The following is a 26,056-nucleotide window of genomic DNA, read 5'->3' on the forward strand; positions in this document are numbered from 1 at the left end:
ACAGTCATTATATTTTACAATTGCCTGATTATAAAATGATACAATGTACATAGATACTATTCTGCTCATTGTCCATTTGCTGAGAAGATAAATAAAACCTGATGTGATTTGAACTCAAGAAAGGAGCTGATGTTGATAAGTTGATTACTGCTAATTATTGTTAAGTTGCCCAATAAAGATGCATGACAAGGCATCCTTTACCACTGAGACAAGAACACGTGCAAAAGATGTTATTAGCGGGATGAGCCCATCCCTTCAGTTTTGCTAACGTCAATTCATTGCATCCGTAAGTTTGAAAGAAAGGTTGACTCACACTCCTATGGCTTAAAAGGGTGTTGGAATGAAGGAATTGGTAACAGAGAGACAAGTTTTATTGAAAGAAATTAGATGAAATTGGCCGGTTGGGAATGGCTCCTGGTGGTGAGGATCATAGGTAATATGGTAAATCTGGTTTCATTGGTCTTATCACATACCCAAAGTGCTATATGTCAGTTAGTTGGCCATTGTTAATTGCTTCTTGTTGGTATGTGGCAAAAGAATAAAGTTGGTGGAAATATGAGAGAGAAAAGGATGGGGGAATAAGATGCAGGATATTTAGACTGATGGGCTGGCTCCACGTGGAGCCAGTGTGAACATAGTTTGTAACAAATATGCTAAGGTACTCAAGGTTTTCAGTTGAGTAAACAACAGTATTAAGAAGGAAGGTGTGATAAAGGAATTAGCTCCTGAAGGAAAATCATCAAAGCATTGGGAGGTATTCAGGGAGGATGTAGAGAGGTTCATCTGAATTCTTTTCACGACTGAAGTTGGATCCTGAAAGCTCATAATTGTTTATACCACAAGATGATCCCCTTTGGATCGTAATCATTCCACTCCCATGCCAATCCTTTTAATATTTATAAGTCAATAACATGTAAGTTTATGCTTTTACATTTCTGCTTCTAGTTGAATGATCTTTGCATGGCTTTATTCAGCATCTTCCCACTGTCTAAGATTAATGTACTGTATTTGAACACTAAGTTTCAGCCTCTTTAGTTCATTTAAATTTCTATTCTGTATTTTTGCATGAATCTAATTGAAACATGCTTGCATCATATTTTTAAGTATGATAGGATGAGTATTTTTACTTACATAGCAATAACTAATATTGCTAATACTTTTGGTCTTTTTGTTAACTTAAGAAATAAAATTAAGTTAAAGTCGCCATATATATGCCTTGCCTGTCATTATGCAAGAATAACTTAACCTTAGGGTATTTTGAACTCAAATCCCTCTGTGCCCAGTTACGTGTGAAGTTTAACAGGACTTTTACAGACAAAAACAGAAAATGTATAATTTTGTTTTCCTTTTTTGGCAACAATGAACTATGTTCTAATGCACAGTACAGTGCCATCTAGTGCAAATAAAAAACATTGGAAAGTAGAAGCAGATTAATTATTGTGTGGAGGTCAAAATAAAACCATTTGGATGGAATGGTGTATACTGGATTTGATTAAGTACAGTACTATACTATGAATATTATTATGTCCCCCGCGAGGTAGAAATTAGGTACTGTTAGTTTGATATAACATAGCAACTTTATGTCAAATGTTAAAATTTTCCCTTGTCTCCTGTGTTAAATCGAGGTTGTCCTGTGTATTCAACTGTAAACGTAAGAATGTTGAAAAGTTGAGAATCAGAAAACTTGTTTCAGCACTGAACCAGACAACAGTTGACAGTGGCAATTAAAATTACATTGAGTACATGGAAAAACATTGTATTGAAACATGCTATTGTTAGCTGATTTTCCATCTATCATCATAGCTGCTGTGTGAACTACCAGTGATGACAAGAACTCTTTTTTTAACCCATCAAAATTTGTGGGCGGCATGGTAGCATAGCTGTTGGTGCAGTTGCTTTACATAACTTGCAGTCATTGATCAGGGTTCGATTCCCATCACTGTCTATAACGTGTTCGTATGTTCTTCCCGTGACCGCATGGGTTTCCTTCCAGATCCCAAAGACATAAGATTAGGGTTAGTGAGTTGTGGGCATGTTGTATTGCCATCAGATGTGTGGTAACTCATGCAGGTAGCCCCAGCACAATCCTCGAGCTATGCCGGTCATTGACGCAATTCAACGCACATGTGACAAATAAAGCTAATCTTGTTCTACCAGAAATTGTCAGTGGGCTGCTCACTTAGGTTCATGTTCCAGACTAGTACTTTCTCATCCAACATCTACATCAATGTATTTTCACTGAGGTTACTACAGTATTCTCGGACGGAAGAACTTGACTAATGTTGTCCGTCTTTATCACTTTCCTGAGGAATACTGAGGAAAAATGCACTCTACCTGAATCCATATGGAATCATAACTCAGCACCTGTCAAGAATAAAACTGATGAAAACTTGTTAAATATACTGGCTGTCTAAAATATAGATTTACAGAATTTATGCTAATCATGACCTTTACAGTTTCAGAAATAAATGTTAATTTTATCAAGGGACGTATCTGGTCTTTATTGCTCAATTCTATATGAAGTTACCAATTAAGTCATAAACTGTTCCTTGTGTTGATATTTATGAACAGATTTTGCTTCTCAAAGGGGTCATATTTATGTTATAAGTAGCGGAATAAAATAAAATGTTACAACTAAAAAGCAGCTCCTGAAGTAAAGAAGAATTGATTTTCTGAATTCTTCAGCCTTCTAGAAGTTCTGTTTTTAATTATTATACCTGTCAATATCTTTTTCCCTGCAGGCTCCGTGTGAAAACTAATATTGAGAAGTGGATTTTCATTTAAATAAAAAAAAATGAAAAAGTTGGAAAGTATTTGTTTAAAGAGTCTGATTTTCAAAAACAATGATTTTATAGTAAGCCGAATGAATGGTACTTTGATTATAGGGCTCCCCAGTCCAGCCTACCCATCCGAGCGGTGGTGGTAGAAGGCGGCGAGCAATGAATGAAGATCCAGACGAGAAGAGGCGGAAATTTTTAGAGCGTAACCGAGCAGCTGCTTCAAGATGCAGACAGAAGAGAAAGGTGTGGGTTCAGTCTCTTGAAAAGAAGGCAGAGGATCTCAGTTCAACAAACATACAACTACAGGTAGGCTGTAACATTTATTTTTATTACTGAAATTAACTAGCTCACTATAATATTATCACAATTATAATGTGAATTTCCATTTTCTACACTTCCCCACTGGCATGTTGCTTTGAAAAGCCAATTTGTTGAACAGGGAATTGATACAAGCCTTAATAACAGTATGATTTTAGTTTCAAATGTTGAACAAATTGTTTGGTGCGAGCTCTCTTTATGTGGAGACTTGTAGGCTCCACTTGAACTGATATTAATGGATTTTCAAAAATGCATTAACTTCTCAGTTCTCCTTTGTATCTTAGCCAGAAGCAAAGCCGTTAAGCATGCCACCCATTATGTCTTTTACTGAAAATTGAATGTCAAAAAAATAATTAAACTGTACTTTGTACGGATCCATTAATCAATCTTGAGGTTCTTTTATAATTCCTTAGCTGACATTCAAACACAGATGATTGGTGCAGTAGGTTATAATTAAGTATCATTGCTTTTACATTATTCTAAACTAGTTAAATACGTGTGGAAGGCACTCTTGGACATTGTTACAGTGCAGCATTTAATGGTTTGTGTTGCCTGGCCATTTATGTTTTATCAAGTTGTATGATAGCGATAGCAGCAAGATCTTGGGCTTTTGATTATTTCAATGTTATCATTTAATTGCAAATCCCAGATTCATATTCATTTGAAACTATAATTATCTTTGATCTTGAATAACATCTAATTGTTTAATTGAACTAAACCTAAGTGCTAAGTATCATTGATTCTTTGGTATTATTGGTATTTGAATTTATTCTTCCTTCTCTTTGTTCACATTCTACTTTTACTCCAACACATGTTCTTCGTTTTGCTTTTTTCTGAATGCACCCATATTGCATAATGCAAATTATACAGTCACTACCTTTTTTCTTTGGGTTATGTTTGATCCATTACTCCATCTCCTTATTAGAGAGAAAAATGTGGTTTTTTTTTACTACTTAACAAAAGATGCTATTTTTCACACGACATGCAGATGAGCAAAGAACGTGGAGCTTTCATACACATGCTCTTAGTGCCTGTTATGCTCTACTCACTGTGCTAAACACATGATCATTGTAGTAATAGAGAATAGCTGATAGGGATAAAGTAGAACCTTGTATAAAAATTTGTATGTTTCTAAAATTCTTTTTAATATTCTCAAAGGCCAAAGCATGGACCACTAAATAACATTTGGGTAGCAAAGGGCTCGTACATACCTTAGGAAGTCTACTCTTCTGCTAATCTATTTACTATTCCTTTGCATGTAGTTATTGGTCATTCAGGTGGTTAAAACTATACTTTGGCATATGGATTGTGCTACAGTTCAAATTCCCTTCAAACTAAAAAGTGAATTTAAATTTCAGTTAAATACAATGAAGCAAAACCATCAGTTATAACATGGAGCAAAAATCTATGCTGATCATCTTGCATATTTTTCCACTAAATAGTAATTTAATTCAAGCAAAATCCATACCTGTATATTGTATAATTACTATCTATGGTTACTGTTTCTGATCACAGTAGTTGGTTTGAGGCTTGCTGTAGAAGTATGGTGTAAGGATGTGTTTTCTAAATACCGCGCTGTTCAAAGGAGCTCATTAAGAAGATCGTTTCAAATCCTCCTGAAGTTGAAATAAACATGGTGGGATTTTGACAGTACAGCTGACTTCATGGTATATTGTAACATTCAGAATAGATTGACTTTAGAATGGTTTGTGCAGGCAAAACCTTTAGACTCCAAATTAGAACAAGTTTCTCTGAGCTAAACTAGGAGACAAACCTGTTTACAATATAACTGCAGTTGAATAATGCCACATTCATCTACTTGGAGAAAGCTGAGAATATTCAAATCTTGCCCCCCTCTTGTGATGCCTGAGGTAGTGCTGATGCTTTTTTGTAAAAGTTTTTCTTTGTTCCTTAGAATGAAGTTACCCTGCTGAGAAATGAAGTGGCTCAGCTGAAGCAGCTACTTCTGGCTCATAAAGATTGCCCTGTAACAGCCATGCAGAAGAAATCTGGCTATCACAGTGAGTAATGTTCCATTACCTATATCCCCAGGCTATTGAAATGAAACAGCTGAAATGAACCAAGTTGGCAGTTCCAAGGAAGTGTAGTTGGTATTTAAAGTAAAGTATAAGAAATTCCAAAAGGTTATTGTAGTGCATCTATAAATACATGCCTCTGTAAGTATTCATCTGCGTCTTGTAAAGTTTGGTTGATGTTCATTTAGTCCACCAGTTATGAAAAAAGTTGCATTTAATTTTATCCTGAGAAATTGTTTTAATTTAACTATAGTTGCTATAAATTCCATTCTTTTTGTTTTCTCCTGTGCATGTTATGCACCAAGACAATTTTTTAAAATATCTGAAATGGCTCAGGATCTGGTTCTTTTTGCATTCTTGTTCTCTAAAATTAAAGTTAGATTGAATGTGTAGGACTAAACTCACTAATTGAATGAAATTGTTCAAGCTTGATCAGTCCATAAAGTTAGAATAAAACGATGCACTTCTTTCAGAATCACCATGGGGATTATACGTTTGTAGATATATTTTCAGTCATACTTCCTCCCATTTTACTTGAGAGACAGTTATATATAGTAAAAGCTTTAGATTCAATAGTTTTTTTAAAAAAAACTGTACTAAAAGAAGTACTATTACATCTGATTCTGTATCCTGCCTCAAAACATCGACAATTTCTTTACCCATGGATGCAGCTTGATCTTTAAGTTCCTCCAGCAGTTTGTTTTAAACCCCAGAATCCAAGATCTGTAGTCTCTTCTGTCTATGGGTTCCAGGAATTTATATTGCAATGAAGTTTTTCATATTTTTGGATAATTTCAAACAAATATTATTTTGTTTCATGGTTAAGATTTGTTTAAGTTATTAAGAGCAGTATGTATTTCTTCCTTCTTCCCTTATTACTGGTTCATTACTATATTGCTTTGAGCGAGAATGAATTAATGGGGTCACAGAGCTTTTGTTTATGGCCTTTCAAATATGAGTATAGCTGTTCGCCTAGTGTTCCAGCAGACTGGAGTAAAATCTGGTGAGTCCAAACCTTTCCATAACATTTTTATATGAATTTAGTTCATAATTAAAATTACAAACATGGGTTAAAATGACGTTATCATTAGAAACAACCATGTAGCATTTATCCATTTGATTCATTAGATTCCTTCAGGAAGGGAAGCTGGTTGTCCTTAACTAATCTGACCTTATATGCGCATCATTGCTGTTAGCTCACAGATCACTTCCGTGGGCGTGCTAAGTTAGTGCCAGAAGCGTGGCGACATTTGCCCAACACAACCCTAGCTGATTTGATTTGTACCAAATTATGCATTCCATTGTATGTTTCAATATTTTGATGTTGCATGTCACAAATAAGGCTAATTTGTAGTCTTTAATATCCAATGTATCAAACTACTATATTGTTCAGTAAAACAAAACTTTGGTCTAACAATTTGGTTACACTGAAAGATCAAAATTAGACATGACAAAGGGTCCACTGGGCTGTCTTTATGTATAAAGTGCTATGTATGTCTAGAAAAGGCTTTACTCTGCCATGTAGGGATTTGTGACAGAGGTGGAGCAGCTCTCACCTAGACTTTTAACCATCAGCGTAGCATGATCATGTAGAATCATACCCAGAAGACAGGTTTTGATTCTTCTCCATCACCATCTCTGGCCACAGTCTCATCAAAGGGCAGAACAGACCCATCAGGGTATATATGAGTAGCTGGGTTAAAGAGCCCCAGAAAGCCTCAAAATTTACTTTGGCTATGTGGCAAGGAGATTTCATGCAAATGATCACCTACTGCCTATTGGACACCAAGTATAGGAAGTACAAATAGCAAGTGCACAGAACCTGGGCAGGGTAACTTCGAAGTGTGGTAAAGGTAAAATCATCACTAACAGTTTAAGCTCCGTTTCAGGCCTCCTGGTTTGCACCCACCAAGGATCCCACATACCTACCCCAGATTAAGACTGTGACTTGTACTGAACTCACAAGTAAGACAAACCTTCTTAGTCTCAACCCTGAACACAATCAGCCAGTCACGGATCCATCTCTGTTTGACTGCATTGGCTGCTGTGACCACTGCATAATCCTGTTGAGATAAAGTTCTGTGGCCAAACTAAAGAAATTGTCCAGCCTAACATAGTCATCAGCATTTTGCTAACCTGGTAGATTAAGCACAGGACTAGCAGATCAGAATAAGTTAAGGCATTCATGCAATATTATGAACTATCAGCAGCAATAAAATTTTGTTTCATGATACTAGGGCTCAACATATCCCTCACTCTTTCCTCATCATCAAGGCAGATGGTGAACTTTGTTGCAATGAGCATCACACCAGGAACTGCACCAGAAGCTCCTGAAAATGATTGCCAACTTGATGCAGCTATGAAAAACAAATACTAAACTGAACCAAACAACTCTATGATTGTACCCAGATTGGATCAAAATGCTGGAGTTCTTCCAAGTTCAATCCTAATATAGGACACAGATATGTAATGAACAGGCTGATCCATAAATATCCTAATCTACATTATGGTGCTGTACAGAAAATGACTGAAATGATATTGGCCATCTTCAGCCAGACAGTACATATTTGATGCTCCTTGCCTCATCCTGATACTCCCACCATCCACAATCAAATGTTTGACCAGTTTCATTCACTGCACATAATATCAGTATCAAGGGCACTGGACACTGTCAACACTGGCCGTACCTATAATTGTTCCAGTGCAGATGGCATATCTGCCTCTATTGAACAATGCGTAAACTTCGTCAAACATGCACAGTCTAGAGAAAAATGTGTAAATATAACCTAGCCAATAGACTCATAGAGAAGTATAGCACCAGAACAAGCCGGTTGGCCCATCTAGTCCGTGCCAAAACCATTTAAACTGCCTAATCCCACCAATAAAACACTTTTGCATAGTTTCAAATATCAGTGGGGTGATGAAAGGAACTGGCATCAGTGCTATTACATTGGCGTTGACACCAACAAATTACTCACCAGTGATTCCAATGTGACTGCAGGACTCCAACCTTCATTTACAGTTTGATTTAAATATAAACAAAAGAGCTTAATTCCAAAGATGAGGTGTGCCTTTTACATTAGGGCAAAATTCAACTAAGTTTCGCACCATGGAGCTTAAGTGGAAGACATTAGGATGTGCACCCTTTAGTGGCTGCAGTTATGCATGGGGAACAGAAAAATATTTGTAGTTGTTGGAGGGCAATCATCTCAGCTTCAGATCTTCAGTCCAAGCATTCTTCCAGGTAACATTCTGGGCTTTACTGCTATAGCTGTTTCATCAATGACTTGCCCTCCATTCTGTTGTCAGTAGTGATTGGTTTGTTGATGAGTGTTCATTTCCATGCACAGTTCCTCTTGTGACAAGGTCATCTATGTTAGGATGTTTAACATAAAGGTCTTGGTTGATAAATGACAGGTAATATTCATACCACACAAAAGCCAACTAGTGGCCTTCTCCAAAAGAGTTCATCTAGCTTTGCTTGACATCGGCGTTATGTGGCATTACTGTAACTGAATCCTGTGCGTTTAATATGCTGGGAATTTACAATTGATGTGAATCTGAGACAGACTTGCCACATAAATGCCATGGCTGTTGGAACAGGGCAGAGATTTGATATTTTGTGTCATTCTTCTCTGACTTTCCTACGTTCCTCCATCACCTGAACATCTCTGGTGATGTAATATGCTCCAATTGATTAGATGGATGCAGGGCAGTCAGAAAATTTGACACAATTAGTAATGTCCACATATTGATGCAGTTATAAAGAAGGCAAGACAGCAGCAGTATTTCTTTAGGAGATTGAGGAGATTTGGTATGACACAAAAAACACAAATTTCTACAGATGTACCATGGAGAACATTCTAACTGGCTGCGTCACCATCTGGTATGGGGAGCCCACTGCACAGGATCAAAGTTAGCTGCAGAGAGTTGTAAACTAGGCAAGCTCCATCATGGGCACTAGCATCCGTAGTATCCAGGACAGCTTCAAGGGGCGGTGTCTCAGAAAGGAGGCGTCCATCATTAAGGACCTCCACCACCTAGGACATGCCCTCTTCTCATTGCTACCATCAGGAAGGAGGTACGGAATCCTGAAGGCATGTAATCAATGATTCAGGAACAGCTTCTTCCATCCGATTTCATAATGGACATTGAACCCATGAACACTACCTCGCTACTTTTTAAAATTTCCTATTATTTTCTGCACTACTTGTTTAATTTAACCAGATAATATAAATATAGACTTATTTTCAGTTTATTTTTTGCTTTCTGTTACCATGTATTGCATTGTACTGCTGCAGCAAAGTTAACAAATTTCACAGCATATGCCAGTGACAGTAAACCTGTACTGATTCCAATTCTTTCACCACCAGTGTACTTCAACTGCAGTGCAACTTATCTGCAGGATGCAACTGGAGAATGTTTCTTTGCAAGCACCTCCTAACCCATAACCTCCATCAAACAATAATGGACAGCAGGCACATGGAACCATTGCTATCTCTCTTTGACATAGATGCCACCAATCTACAAACCATTTCTCATTTCACGCGCAGGTCACCTTCCCCTTATGGACTGCAGGAGCCCAGGTATAAAGGCTAACCATACAACACCATTTTATCAAAGCATCCAAGTGAATAGATAAAAATAATGCTTACCTGTCTGAATGAGTATATAAACTCACACAAATAGTAGCAATCAGATTAACCATTTCTGTATAAACCATATCAATCTATGTAAACTTCATTTTCCACTAATACAGAATTTTGCAGCCATTTTGCATTTTGCAAAGATGAAGTTGTTCACTATCCATTATATGTAAATGTAGCCTAATTTTGTTTTTTTTATTAAAAAACATAATAAAATTCAAAACAAACAATTGGAGCATTGAAAGTGCCTTTATTCATTGAAGATTAATTTGAAAAGAAACAAGCTGGCAAAAAAACTATTCATCTCTAGATTTTATACACAAATTTTATCAGGTCCGGAGCTTAGTTCAGAGCCCTTTGATCTACAATCAGTTGAGTGGTTTCAGGATTTACAGTATAGCCTGGAGGTATGTTATACAAGAAAACTGCAGACCTTTGCTATTGACAGTGAATGCTATAGAGATTAGTCAGTCATTGCTACAACCTGACAGCTCTGCATGTGTTTTCTTATTGATGCGGATAGAGCCTTACACTGGCATGCATACTGTGCACATATTTTTCCCTAAATATAAACTGTCTTCCTGATGGACAGCATAATGTTCAGATACCAAGTGCAACAACTGAACTGAGAAAAAATATAAATGTAAAAATATGTATTTTAAAACTTTTAACTATTCGGGTATTTGCCAAAGAACAATAGCAATGTAAAATAATAATACAATAGTCTAAGAAAATATGATGGGACTGGATTTATAGGTTAATTATAAGTGTATATTTGTGTGTTATGTTGTAATCATCTACACTGTGAATAATAACTTCTAAATTATAAAAGGCATATTAGGAAGCCTTGCATATATTTTCTTGACTATTGTAAATTCAAAACTTTCAAATTTTCAATTGGATGTTTGATATATTACTAAACATTATCCAGTAGACATTTTTATTAATCTGCTTTTTGGCTTGCATTAAGCACTTCTGGTTTTCATGAAAATATTAATTTAGTTTGCAAGAGAAGCGTGTCATTAGTTGAATTATGAGTTAGATATGGTATAGGTTTTTAGTTTTAAATCTGGATCCAATTAATTTTCTACAACTGTAGAACAGCTGGTGGCATTTAGACTCTAAACAGTGCTTATTCTCCTGTGTGTGCATCATTAGAATCAGGTACAGTAATCATCCATCGCTGCGAGTAGTTGGCAGTTGAACCTCAGATGAAGAAATCTTTGCTATAAATAAAAAGGTCTTCAGTGTTCCATTCATGTACTGATGGTCTACCATTTAAAAGGGAATTTTCTTATCAAAGCAAATTATCTTTATGAAGAATATAATTTATTTATTTGATGCCACCGTCCAGCAAGCACCTATATTATACTGGTAAAATTGATACTCTGAGCAGCCTCTGGTCAATCCATGCACCTCCAGTAGAATGCCACAAATGTAACCTGCCCATTTCATAATCCAACTGAGAACTAGCTATATGTTTCTTGATATTTTCAGGTGGATTCAAGTACTAAGTTACTGTTCTATTAAAACAGCAAGCTTCTCCACTCATGATGCAGTGCTACTCTGGGGAAAATTTCTGTAATCTCTAAAGAAACAACATAATGTGCCGTGTTGTTACAATTATCATGCATGGTAGTCCTACATTGCGTCGTGATGTGAGGATGCTTTTCTAAAACCACAGGCAGCTGAAAAATTTTTTTGGTAGTAACCAGTTTCACTTTTCACCAAGTACTTAGCTGGAGGGACATAGTGTACTAATCATGATTTTCCATCTTAAAGTAAAATACTATAATGTTTTGATTTTTACATTTAACATTTTGATTATTTGAATTTTTCTAAGAGTTGGTATTAATTGGCTTAGTCAACCTCCTAACTGATAAATAGTCAAGAGGGCTGAGTTTAAACCACTACTGCAGCGAAGGAATACAAAGCAGTTAACTAAATAAATATGGAATAAATAACACCTCAGCTTCCTTATCAACTTTCCACTATTACAAAATCTGATCTCCAACTACTTGGACTCACTTCACATTAATACCAAGAGAAAGCTGAAATAACACCCACAAAATGCTGGAGGAACTCAGCAGATCAGGCAACATCTGTGGAAAAGAGTATACAGTTGATGTTTCTATCTGAGGCCCTTCTTCAGAACTGAGAGGGAAGGGGTGAGATGCCTGAATTAAAAGGTGGAAGGAGGGATAAGAGGCTAGCTGGAAGGTGATAGGTGAAGCTAGGTGAGTGAAAAATGTTAAGGGCTGGAGAAAAAAAAGAACCTGATAGGAGAAGAGATTTGACAATAGGGTCATGGGAAGGAGGAGGGAACCGAGGGGAAGAAATAGGCAGATGAGCGGTAGAAGGTCAGAGTGGGGAGTGAGGAATGGGGTGGGGGGGAAGGATTTTTGTTCACTGGAAGGAGAAATCGATACTCATGCCATCAGGTTGGAGGGTACCCAGATGGAATATGAGGTGTTGCTCTTTCACCCTGAAGGTGGCCTCATCTTGGTACAAGAGGTGGCCATGGATCAACACATCAGAATGGGAGTGGGAATTAAAATGTTTGGCCACTGAGAAGTCCCACTTGTGGCAGATGGTGCAGAAGTGCTCGACACAGTGCTCCCCCAGTTTACGATGGGTCTCACCAATGTAACTGAGGTCATATCGGGGTCACCTACCACAACAGACAACTCCAACAGATTCACAGGTGAAGTGCTGCCTCACCCAGAAGGGCTGTTTGAGGCCCTGAATGGAGGTGAGGGTGAAGATGTATGGGCAGGTGTAGCACTTAGGCCATCTCCATGGATAAGTGCCTGGAGGGAGATTAGTGGAGAGGGACGAATTAATGGACAAGGGAATCGCGGAGGGAGGAGGTAAAGATATGCTTATTTGTCAGGTCTCTTTGGAGTTGGTGGAAGTTGCAGGGGATAATATGTTGGGTGTGGAGGCTGATGGGATGGTAGGCAAGGACAAGAGGGGACTCGTCACTGTAATGACGGCCAGAAGATGGGGTGAGTGCAGGGGTACAGGAAATGGAGGAGATGCGAGTGAGAGCAGCATCAATAGTAGAACGAGGGAAACCCTGTCCTTTAAAGAAGGAGGACATCTCGGATGTCCTGGATTGGATCCTGAAAACAGATGTGGCAGAGGTGGGGTGGGAAGAAGTATAGTCGAGATAAATATTGGAATCAGTAGTGAGAGCTGAGCACACTTAAAGCAATGGCCTCCAACAATAGTGGCAGCATAGTGCTGAACTCATGCTTCAGAGCAAGGCATGCTTCTAACTCTACCACACAATTACAACACAAGCACCTACCTGCAAAAAAGGAGAATTGCCTTGTATGTCCTGTTCACAACAGGCAGCACAAATTCATCCAATTAATGCCATCTGTCCACCTAATCAATAGTTGTGATGAAAGCGATTGTCTACAATAACCAAACTGCACTTTTTGAATATGACAGGATCATAGCTCCTGACCTCAGTGCAGTTTTGGGTTAAACATGGATAGAAGGTCTAAATGCCTTAAACATACCAGCATTTGTCCAAGTGTGGCATGAAGGAGCTTGTGGCTTGGGAACTGAAGGAGAATGCCTCTATTAGCTAGCATCGTACTCAGTACAAATTAAGTCGATCAATCCTTTGTATACCCAGACATTACTGCAAAAGATCATCAAACTATTCCTGTTGTTTCATCAGTGACCTTCCCTCCATCATAATGTCAGCTAAGATGTTCACCACTGAATGTATAGTATTTCAGCTTTATTTACAACTTTTTAGATGATGATCACAAGCAGAAAAACATGTTTGATATTCAGGCTTGGCAAGTAAACAATATGTAACTTCATTCTAGAAATGTTATTTCTATAACAAAAGAGTCTTATCATATCAAGAAAATCTACCAAAGCTAGTATTTTAAGTACACAATTAACCAAAAATATTACTGCACCAACTGCATAAATATTCTGACTAAAAGTTCCTGTGCTGAGTGACTTTGGTTTAATCCCCAAAGCTTTCCCACATTCATAAAGTAGGAAATGTGATAGAATATTTTCCACTTGCTTGAAAGAGTGCCACCACAAACCTCAGGAAATATATATTGAATTAAAGTGCAAAGAGGTAGCAAAAGAAAAGAAAACAAAAATACTGAGGTAGTGTTCATGGGTTCATTGGCCATTCAGAAATCTGATGGTGGAGGTGAAGAGGCTGTTCCTGAACTGTTGAATGTGTGTCTTCAGGCTCCTGTACCACCTCCTTGATGGTAGCAATGAGAAGACGGCATACCCTGAGTGATGGGGATCCTTAATGATGGATGCCGCCATTTTGAGGTATCACCTTTTGAAGATATCCTTGATGCTGGGGAGACTAGTGTCCATGATAGAGATTACTGAATTTACAACTTCCTGCAGTTTTTTCCTGAACCTGTTTATTGCTCCCCACCCTGCACACCAAATAGTGATGCAACTACTTAGAAAGCTCTCCACGGTACATCCATCGAAATTTGTGAGTGTCATTGGTGACATCCCCATCTTCCTCAAAATCCTAATTAAATATAGCTGCTGCTGTGCCTTCCTGTATTAATATTATAATGAACCCACAATAGATCTTCAGAGATGTTGACACCCAGGAACTTGAAATTGCTCACCCTTTCCACTGCTGATCCCTCGGTGAGGACTGGTGCGTGTTCCCTCGACTCCCCTTACTGAAGTCCATAATCAGTTCCTTGGTCTTACAGACATTGAGTACAAGGCTGTTGTTGCAACACCACTCTACTAGCTGATTTATCTCACTCCTGTACGCTTCCTCATCACCATCTGAAATTGTGCCAACAATAGCTGTGTCATCAGCAAATTTATAGATGGAGTTTGAGCTGTACCTAGCCACACTCTTGAGGGTGTAGAAGAGAGTAGAGCAGTGGGTTAAGCACACATCCTGCGGTGCAACAGTGTTGATCAAAACCTCCCAAACACCATGCGTTGGACAATGAATGCTGGCTTTGCCAACAATATCCACAACTCATGAGTGAATTAAAACATTGGATGACAGTACCTTCTATCAGTGTGAATATTTTAAAGTGTAGTTTTTGCATAACATGATAAATGTTTCATTGAAATTACTTGTTTGGGAATAAAGAGCACATTGACTTGTTGTTAGTAAATGACACAAGTAAGACATGCATTGGTATCTAAAGTTATTTTGACACAGTCTATTTGTCTGCTAAGTAATTACTGTCATACTGTAAAAGTAATTGTTTGTAGCTGTTTAACAATTCTATGTAACAAATTCTGTGGTCTGTTTTTCATCAGATGCTGAAAAGGATGAGAGTTCTATAGATAGTCCACTACCCAGCAGCCCACAAACCCACGTCATCCAGCATAGTTCCATCAGCACTTCAAATGGCATAAGTTCAACAGCAATGGCAGAGGCCGTTGCTACATCAGTCCTTACCCAGATGGCAGATCAGAGTTCGGAGATGAACCTACCCGTCCAGTCCCATGTTGCAATTGCTCCTTCATCTCAGTCTCAGCCTTCAGGAAGTTGATTGGATAAGTGTACTAATGAAGTCCACGGATGCTGTCTCAACAGTGACTGTAAAATGGGAATTTGAGAACTGGGAGGACCAAATCTCCAAAGTAATGCTATACTTCAAGTTTAGTTGCTTTTATTAGTTGTATTTCAGAAATGGCTACAGCAGTATAAGCAAGCACTTAACTTCAACCATGAAAACAAACGTTTAGACATTATTCTATTGTCTACAAATGCATTTGGTGTTTTTTTTTTGTTTTCTACAACTAAAAGTTCACTTGAGTGTTTTTTTCTGTCTGATTTTATGGCTATGGAATAGGCAGTGAGAGTTGTTGAGCAGTGAAATGACTTTTAAAAGGTCACTGTCCTGAGGATGTGGAAGAACGCTGAATTTTTATTTTATATTTTATATCACTATATAGACTCACTTGATCTATACCACTGCTTTTATAAGTCCAAGAAAAGCTGCCTCCAAACTGCAAAAGGTTCCCTTAACATTGGAGTGAGTTAAATTTCCAATATATCTTTGCAGATATTGTTACCACAAAATAAAATTCTCACTTAGTCTGACAAAGCTTATTACCATATAAAGAGTGAATATTCATTACTTATAAATTCTTACACCTGAGCAAGCCCCTGAAGGAATTTTATTTGCAGAACTAACAACACATTTATTCTCTGCCTTTTCTAATTTGCACATTGTGAGGGAATGAAAGGATGTTCATTTTTGTTCGTAGTTTTGTTTTATGTCACTCTTAAAAAGATGTAGCCAGTGCATTTAGTAAACTTTATTTTAACCTTTTGCCTGAAAAACTCAGCAACTATGTTGCATATCATGTTAATGACGATGATGCAGATATCACTGGTCTATAATTTAGACCAATAGTTCTGTGAATGTTGCCTTTAAATGTCATAATGACTTTTGGTGGAATCCTATTTAAAATGATTGTGTATACAAATAATGAATATTGATTATTAACATTCCTTGTGCAATTTGATTGTTACTGATGAGATGGATTGTATATTATCTTTCTCTCATCAAAACTTCTGTGAAATAGTTGATTTTAAATGTGCCATGAATACTGTAGTGACTTCTTGGTTATACTTGGATAAATAGTTTTAAACAGGAGAAGCAAAAACAAATGATGAGAATCTGATGCTCTGATATTGACAATACAGAAGTAAAGGGAAAAAAGAGGCGATAGAATAATGTATTCAGACAAAGGAACATCACAAGTTCAATGGTGTCTCCATATTTGCTAATTATGGTGCAACAAGGAGTCATGGGTGGCAAAATTATCAGGACCGGGAATGTAACTCATCCAGTGCATCTTTATAATTCTTCTAGTTTATAATTGTGTAATTTACCAGGTTAGAAAGTAGGACATGAGGCAGGTTGTTCAATAGAATTGCTTGGGACCTTAAAAGGGAAACTTCTCAACATATAGTGATAGACTAATACTGTGTGATGAATAACAGTTACACTATTCTACAGAATCCATGTCATAAACTTACTTGTTTTACAGACTGTATCTGTAGACAGAATTTGTGTCTTTATCTTCCTGGTTGCAAGCTTCCATTTCTACAGAGGTAGCTTGAGCTGTACTCTTCCTCTTTGTGCAATTTGCATGAATAAGTTCTCTGAGAGAATAATTTATCTACAAGAACATGTCAATAAACTGTTTTTAAGTGCAGAAAAACAATAACATCTTTATTTCAAAATGCCATTTATATTTCTAAGTGGTTGTTGGAGATATTGGGAGTATGTCCTTTAGTGCTGCCATCTGCCAAAAGATGTTTGAGGAGCAGAATATAACCTTCCATCCTTTGAAATTCAAGCTTTATCATATTGTCACCGTTAAAGCTACAAAATATTTCGGCATTTAAAGCTACGTGGATCTGTTTTAATGCTTTTCAATGTTATATAATCAATTTGATTTTAAAATAAATAAATAAAAAAATTTCCCATGTTAAAAACGTCCAATATCTATAATATTGATACTCTGCATTCAGAATCAATGTATACTAGTTGTTTAAACTGTTGATAGTAGTTTACATTGCTTGAATGCCACTCCAATACCAAGTGCAGAACTATGTAAATTAATATTTTCTAAAGCAAATTTATTAAAGTTCTTTAAAACTTAATATATTTCCTGAAACTATATTCTGTTTCATGCCATGTTCAACATAAATCACTTTTGTAATCAGTAGTATCTGTTCTTACTTCTGACTGTATTTTTTAATAATGAATATAACAAGTTCACTTTGAATTTCAAGACATTAGTGACTAATTAGGTAATGAAATTCATTTTTCCTGACTACAAGATAATATTGTTATGCCATTAATTGCATTTTACTTTTTAAAAATCCTGAATGCAGTGGTAAGACTTCCACTGTACCTCAACTATTTAAAGAATATAAATTCAATGTATTCATTGTTTTTTAAGAGTACTTTGAACTCATTAGTTAACCACATCTTTCTCCACTATGTATCCTTGCTTGGTTTCAATCTTACCCATAAAATTAGCAGCAGAGTATTTTCAGCAAATACTTCTCTCTCTATCCTCACTCTGTTATCCTTGTTATCAACATGGATCTGTTCTTTGCCCTCCTAAATGCTGCCTCTGTATAACATTATCTACTTTGTAATAACGCCCATCTCTACCTCTTCACTATCTCCCTCAATTTTTACTGCCTTTGTTACCAGACCCATTCACAAGGGGGCTAAACAAAGATTGAAATAAAAGTCACTGTTATCAAGTGATGGAATGCATACTCATAACTCCTAGCCTTGCCAAGGGGTTTAGTTTAATCACAATATCAGCATCCTTTATAATCCTACTCGAGGATGCAACAGAGCAATCACCTCCTCCTAATCTGAGCCTATCACCACCCTTCTGCATCACACTCCTACCCCCACCTCCCTACACTGGTGCTTGTGTTAGCCTTCTCACATTCATGTCTTTGTTAACCACCCAATGTAGGGATCCTTTGGATCAAATTTGATTGTTTTATTACAACTCTCTGAATTTTTTTGGAAAGTATTCAATTCAAAACCTATATAAATTCTGGTAGTTGCTTTGATTACCTTTATTCTTGTCTATTCTTATGCTCTTTTAATATTGGCAGCCATGTTTTGAAAGTTTTTCCAAAACTCTGGTAGCTGAATAAACTCTTCTTGGGCTTCAAGCCAAGTGCAGGTATCAATTCTAACCAACGTTTTGATGACAGACTCTGTCATCTTCATTGGGAATGATGCCTGGGCATGTCTAGTCTGGTGGTATTTATAACACTCATCACTCCTGATTGGTTGGACCTCATTCTGCCAGGTTTCCACTGTCCCATCTTGTTTACAGTTGAATTCCAGTTCTTACTTAGAGCGAGACCTTCATCTTTGGTAAAATTCTTTTCCTCTAGTTTTATTTCAATGGCTTCCTTCACAAGGCGGTCCCAAAAGCCATTGGCACGGCACAGTAGTTTTCTGCCGTTGAAGTCAGTCCTGTGGCCATTGCGAATGCAATGTTCTGCTACTGCTGATTTCTGTGGGCAACCCAAACAGATACTTCTCTTGTTCTCCTTAATGCAGGTTTCCACTGTGCTGGTAGCTGTTGTAATATTAACAACAATCTCATTCGTCCATTATTGCTTTCTCATTTGTTTACTCAGCTCCCAGTTACTAAATATCTCTTTGTTCTTAAATTTTTTCAGGGTTATATGCAAGCTGTGATTTCCCCATATGGGCTCTTCACCACTAAATCTACTTAATTCTCACTTAGACAGCATTCATCTCTGTCTCTGCTTCACCATCAAGAGCTTTCGTGTAAATTGAGGAGTTGTGGGGGCACTTGGGAGGAAATAGTAAATTGTTCTCAGGACCTGTTTTTCCATATGTCAGAGCAGATGAGTATTATGTGGAAGAAAAATGAGCAACATTTACAGGAAGGAAGTTGGTTAACAGAATTCAAACCACAATTTTTCAGTACTTCATGCAAGATTTTTTCTTTAAACAAGTCCACAGTCAGTATGATAACAAAGGAGAGCAAATTAGGTTGACTGACTGTAGATCAATTGTGTGTGAACCTCCATCCGAATAATACCCAGAACTTCCTCTGTAACACTATGACTGAAGATTGCCATTTATGTGTCAAATGCCTATCAAAAGTTGACAATGAGGCAGCAATCCCCACCAAAATTGCTGATATAATTACTATTTTTATATAGTGAATGAGAATGCAGAAATACTGATTAATCAGTGGCATTCAGTACGATTTATTAATCACATTTGGTTTTGAATAAATCAAGCTAACACTATAGATTCAATGTTTAGTAACACAATGCCAGAGGCTCAATGGAAAACAATGCATGATTCAGCAATAAGCAGAAACATACACTACAAAAACACTAAACAGATGAAATGTAAAACTCAATGAATGGGTATTATTTAGATTAGAGGAGGGCTGGAAATGATGCATACTTGGTAATGTGTGCACATTCGTATATATTATAAACTTAATCAGGGATATATGAACTATAAATGAACATTTTATTGATACAGGTATTGTAAGATGAGGAAGACATAGATAGTTCAGTTGACTATCAACTGAGCATCAGGTAATATAATTTGGGGGAAACAAGAAATGTGAATATACTTGATTTAAAGATGTTGACATACAAGTGTAAAGGGACCTAATTACAGTACCTAAAAATCTGATTCCAAAGCCAAAGTCGAGTTTATTATCATATGCACATGTGATGTATACAGGTACAATGAAAACCTTACTTGCAGCAGCATCGTTCACAAGATAAACAAACCACATACATTTTTTTTACAAGAAAACACAAGAACAAAATAAGAAGTCAATTCTAGTGCAAAGTGATGGAAGTGTTCATAGTGTTGCTAAACTATGTGATCAGGGTTTGGTCGTTAGTTTGAATGGTTGGAGGATAGTAGCTGTTCTTGAACCTGGTGATGTGGACCTTAAGGCCTCCTGCCCGATGACAGCTGCATAAAGATGGCATGGTCTGAGGGGTGATGATCTTCGATAAAACATAATGCCTTTGTAAGGCAGTGCTTCTTGTAGATATTACCAGTGGTGAGGTGGGTGTGTCTGTGATGTATTGGGCAGGGTTCACTTCTCTGTAGCTCTATGTGTTCTTGTGTATTTGACTTGCTTTACCAGACCATGATGCAATGAGTCAGGATACTTCAATACATTTTAAAAAACTATAATTTTTATAAAACAGGTTTATAAAGTACAAGTATGAAAAACTGATGGTAATTTATTTCAAAATAATAGTAAATCCATTTTGTATATTAGTTTTGAGAAACCAGGATAAGGAGGCTGTGAAAATCATTTGTGACACATTCACCAGGATGAAGGCCGGAATGAGAACGATTTGGTTACAAGGTCTCAAATACTAACACATTTTCAGCAAGGAAAGGGAAGCTTAAAAAAAGATCTGGTAAAACATTTCAAAGTAATGTAAGATTTTGATGAGCATGAAAGATATTTACATTGGTTGTTGAATCAGTAATGAGGAACTATCAATTAAAAATATTCACTAAGGGAATATGTAATTTTTTTTTACATGGAGAGCCCTTCCAGCACAGTACACTGAGAGTAGCGGACAGAGATAGAGAGACAACTGTGTCTTTCAAAGAAGGCTGAGGGAAGAGACATGGAAGTCAGATTACTCACAAATTTCTCAGCAAAGAACCAGCAAAACTCAGGTGATTTTTTAAAATGTAATTCTTATCAGGACAAACCAATGGTAAGAATCCTGCAATTTTTCCAAAGGGAATCATGGTATTCAGTTGACTTACAGGCAACACAAATCATAGATACATTCTGTTTATCATGTCCACTTCAGTGCTCAAGTCTGCAGCTGAATCTGCTTGAACCTTGCTTTCTACAATTCTAAATTGGTTAATGATTGTCACGTACTGAGGTACAGTGAAAAACTGGTCTTGCATCCTATACAATTAATTACAACAGTGTGATGTGGTAGTGGTAGTTGTCCATCATGTCCAATGATGCCAGGAAACCTGTGCAAGAGAGTTTTTAAAGTGGAAAAGCCATTGCACTAGGGCAGTTCCACTCTTGACCTCGGAAGTTCAGGTTCAGTGGTATGAACAAGCATCACACGTTGGGGTCTTGGTTGCAGTGGATGACATAGAAACATAGAAAACCTACTGCACAATACAGGCCCTTCGGCCCACAAAGTTGTGCCCAACATGTCCCTACCTTAGAAATTAATAGGCTTACCCATAGCCCTTTATTTTTCTAAGCTCCATGTACCTATCCAAAAGATTCTTAAAAGACCCTATCATATCCACCTCCACCACCGTTGCCAGCAGCCCATTCCACGCACTCACCACTCTCTGAGTAAAAAACTTACCCCTGACATCTCCTCTGTACCTACTCCCCAGGACCTTAAACCTGTGTCCTCTTGTGGCAACCATTTCAACCCTGGGAAAAAGCCTCTGACTATCCACACGATCAATGCCTCTCATCATCTTATACACCTCTATCAGGTCACCTCTCATCCTCCATCGCTCCAAGGAGAAAAGGCCGAGTTCACTCAACCTATTCTCATAAGGTATGCTCCCCAGTCCAGGCAACATCCTTGTAAATCTCCTCTGCACCCTTTCTATGGCTTCCACATCCTTCCTGTAGTGAGGCGACCAGAACTGAGCACAGTACTCCAAGTGGGGTCTGACCAGGGTCTTATATAGCTGCAACATTACTTCTCGGCTCCTAAATTCAATTCCACGATTGATGAAGGCCAATACACCGTATGCCTTAACCACAGAGTCAACCTGCGCAGCTGCTTTGAGAGTCCTATGGACTTGGACCCCAAGATCCCTCTGATCCTCCACACTGCCAAGAGTCTTATTCTATATTCTGCCATCATATTTGACCTACCAAAATGAACCACTTCACACCTATCTGGTTTGAACTCCATCTGCCACTTCTCAGCCCAGTTTTGCATCCTATCAATGTCCTGCTGTAACCTCTGACAGCCCTCCACACTATCCACAACACCTCCAACCTTTGTGTCATCAGCAAACTTACTAACTCCTCCCTCCACATCCATCAATGATCATGATGTCTTCAGTGCCTTTTGTTCCTCTCTTCATGAAGTGTTGCAGAACTGCCATTGGACCTCACTGTAGACCTCATCCGCCCAGTCTGCCAGAGCTGACTGTGCATGCTAGGGCAGGCACATCCCTGTCTCACCGGGATATGAGGCCGCAGGCTCCCCTTACCTGCTTTAGCCCACCTATCGAAGCGGTATACCGGGGTGTGTCCACAGTCATGTGCAAACAGCTATTTGGAGCCACAGGTCAGAGCTGAATGTCCGGTGGGGACCAAAAGGTGAGTGATCTGCCCCAGAATGGACATCACAAGCCACTTCACCAGAGGTGCTACCCCTCCCTGGTTATCCCATGCACCATATACTGGGTTAGTCCATGAAAAATAATGATAGAGTGCATAAAAAGTGTTAAAATACAGAGAAAGTGCAGTGCAGATAGACAGGTTTAAGATCACGTTGAAGTCAAAAGGCCATCTTATTGTACTACATATCGTAGCATTCAGTAGTCTTCTAATCGCGGAGTGGAATGCGTCTTCGAGCCTGGTGGTACGTGCTTTCGGATTTTGTATCTCCTGGCCATGGGGGGGGGGCGGGGAGAAGAGAGAATATTGGAGGCGGGTAGAGTCTTTGATTATGCTGACTGCTTTACTGAAGCAGCAAGAGGTGTGGACTGAGTCCATGGAGGGGACGTTTCTTTCTGTGATGTGCTGAGGTATGACCACAGCTCTGCAGTCGCAGACAGAAGATGCTATACCAAACTGGGATGCATCCAGAAAGGATGCTTTCTATGGTGCATCCATAAAAACTGGTGGCAGTCAAAGAGGATATGCCAAATTTCTTTAGCCTTTTTTATTCTATTTCTTTATTCCTCCAATTCCATTTAAAATGTTATAGTCACTGTCTCAGTTGCCAATTGGGGTAAAGTATTCCAAGCTTTGATAACCTTACATGCAAAGTTTTTGTAGGTTGTTGCACTGTCATCTAATAATTCTTAGTCTAATCTTCATGCTCTTTTGTGCACTATAATAATTGACTGAACTGAAGAAGATGGCGCCAGTGAACAATGCGACCAGTGATGAGGTCCTTCAGACTGTTCATGAAACTATTACTACTTAATTCAAATATGATCCTACTCCTAAGCTAAGTGCGATTGAAAACTGTGATTTACACTTTGATGGTGTGTTTTCAGGTCGACTGAGCGATCTGGTGCTTTGCTGTCTCTCAGGGAGGTTTGGAGTGGAGTGAGTGGCCTAAAGGCCAAGAAACCTGGAGACGGGGCACAAGCCCACGATCGACTCCATTTCTCACCTATCCTGCCGATTAAATCATTGAGCAAGATTGAAATCAGCAAGGACGAGAACAGAAGGCAAGTGGGTATTCAGCACCATTTGCCTGCGTTTGGCCTCTCTCTCTCTTGCTCACTCTTGCCGGAGGAAGGTGCCTGCATTTGACCAGCTGCTCTCTTCCTCTCACTTGCTGCTGCCTAAGTCTTGAGTCTTGGGCAAAGTTTAATTAACACAGTTTGTGAATTAGACATTTGATGCGTTTCTGGTTACTCCTTTTTTGTTGCTATTTTGTGCAATTTTGATCAGGCAGCATGGCTCTGCAGCCTGAAGTAATTAACGACACAGTGGTAAGCTGAACTGAACTGAGCTGGATTGAACATTCCTAGACTGTTTCAATGACTCTGTGGTTTGACATCTTATATTCTGTGTTTTTTGCCATTTGCACAATTTGTTCCTTTTTTTGCAAGTTGGGTTGATATTTTCTTTGAACAGGTTCCATCGTGTTTCTTGTGTCTGCAGGGAAAACAACCTCAGGGATTGTATACGGCATATATACTTTGATAATAAATGTACTGGGAACTTTAATTTTTGCTATTCATGTAAAATTTAAAATACTACAATTTGGAAGTTGATGTTGGGAAGAATCAGTTCAAGTCCAATTCACCAGCTTCCATTAGTGTCACTTAGCAATAGTGCACCAATGCATGGATCAACTTACTTTTAAGCAATGAGGACCACTAGTTTACAAAGTTCTACTTTCCAGAAATCAAAAGACCTCAGATGGTAAAAATACGTAGTAGAACAGAAGTTGTTGGAAACACAGGCAGCATCTGTGAAAAGAGAAAGAGTTAATACTTTTGGGTGAAGATACTTGATCAGAACAGGGAAAAAGATGAAAAAAAATTAAGTTGGGGATAGGGATTTGACAGAGGGAATATTTCTGATAAGGTTTCAAAGGTACATCTAATGTCAGAGAAATGTATACAATATACATCCTGAAATGCTTTTTCTTTGCAAACATCCACAAAAACAGAGGAATGCCTCCAAAGAATGAATGTCAGTTAACTGTTAGAACCCCAAAGTCCCCCCCCCAGCTCCCATCCCTCCCGCGTATGAGCGGCAGCAAGCAATGATCCCTCCCTCCCCACCTACAAAAAAAAGCATCGGCACCCACCACCGAGCACTCAAGCACGTGAGCAAAGCAACAGCAAAGACAGACTTGCAGTGCTCCAAAGACTACTTGTTCACCTGATATTCGACATACCACAGGCTCTCTTACCCCCTAATAAAGGAGAAAGAGATATCTCCGTTTCACAGCGAGAGGGGAGACATAACAAACAACTCGCTGGTTTACAATGTTAAAAGTCTATTGTATTGCTTTTTCCAAGCTCTGTGCCCAAAGATCTGGGGTCTCTGGGCTCACAGCCTTAGATCTTCCATTTCCCATGACACACTGATCTCCTGCCTGGAAACCGACCTTCGATCCGCCCGTCTCCAGAGCCACGAGATCTCAGCCCTCCAAAGGCGAGCTGAGCTCTTAGGCAGGCCCTTGGCGTGCCGAATAATGGCCAGTCATGAAACCCCAAGAGCGGGTACCATTCCTGCAAAGAACTGTAGTCAGCGTGTAACTCCAGTCAGGGTCTTCAAAAGAACCCTGAAAGGGAAAAATAGAGATATTAAAGTTAGAAATAGAGCTGTTTCCGAAGATGCAAGCAAAGGAGTTGCCGTTAGGCGCCATTAATCCTCCTAAGCTCCTCCTTTGTATTTAGGTGCAGTAAGGATTGTCTGTCCTCAGTCTGTCCAAAAGAGGAGGATGAGAGCAAAGATTTAAATTTAATTTTCCACCTTTTTAGTTTAGAACCACCTCAATCCTAATGTGTTTTCCTCTTGCAGAGGAAGGTGATCACTGCTGATCAGTAATACATATCCAACTGCCAACTGAGTTTGAATATGCTATCTTTCCATCCCCCATAACTATATTCCAGCAAGCCAATGTTAAGAGCCTTGGAGACATAGAGTCTTACAGCAGGGAACCAGGCCTTCTGCCCAACTTATCCATGTCAATGTATTGCCCAGTGAGCTAGTCGTATCTGCCCATAGCCTTCTATGCCTCTTCTATCCATTTACCCATCAAGATGGCTTTAAACATTGCTAATGTGCCTGCCTCAACTACTATTTCTGGTAGCTCAATACGCACCACCCTTTATGTGAAGAAGTTGCACCTGATTTAATAAAATCTGCAGATGCTAGAAATTCAAAGCAACACAAATAAAATGCTGGAGACCCTCGGCAGGCTAGGCAGCATCTGTGGAAAAGAGTTAACAGTCGACATTTTGGGCTGAGGCAATTCATCAGGGCAGGTGAAAGGTCT

General features: G+C 38.5%; 1 protein-coding gene and 1 long non-coding RNA gene across 5 annotated transcripts in view; one reads left to right on the forward strand and one right to left on the reverse strand.

Annotated features, from left to right (window-relative positions):
* atf2 (activating transcription factor 2) overlaps positions 1-17,446 on the forward strand; it is a 148,166-nt gene extending 130,720 nt beyond the window's left edge. For 2 of the 4 annotated variants that reach the window (XM_063052127.1, XM_063052128.1), the window contains 3 exons: positions 2,886-3,086; positions 5,014-5,119; positions 15,082-17,444. In XM_063052127.1, the coding sequence (XP_062908197.1) occupies positions 2,886-3,086; positions 5,014-5,119; positions 15,082-15,317 (543 nt within the window). In that variant the 3' untranslated portion in view covers positions 15,318-17,444. Of the gene's footprint in view, positions 1-2,885; positions 3,087-5,013; positions 5,120-14,013; positions 14,104-15,081 lie in introns of all 4 variants that reach the window. The other 2 variants (XM_063052129.1, XM_063052130.1) reach the window with 2 other exon arrangements.
* The window catches only part of LOC134348569 (uncharacterized), a 67,462-nt gene that overhangs the window by 18,425 nt on the left and 22,981 nt on the right, over positions 1-26,056 (reverse strand). The window lies entirely within an intron of this gene.

Source organism: Mobula hypostoma, chromosome 6, assembly GCF_963921235.1.
Source record: "Mobula hypostoma chromosome 6, sMobHyp1.1, whole genome shotgun sequence".
Taxonomy (NCBI): domain Eukaryota; kingdom Metazoa; phylum Chordata; class Chondrichthyes; order Myliobatiformes; family Myliobatidae; genus Mobula; species Mobula hypostoma.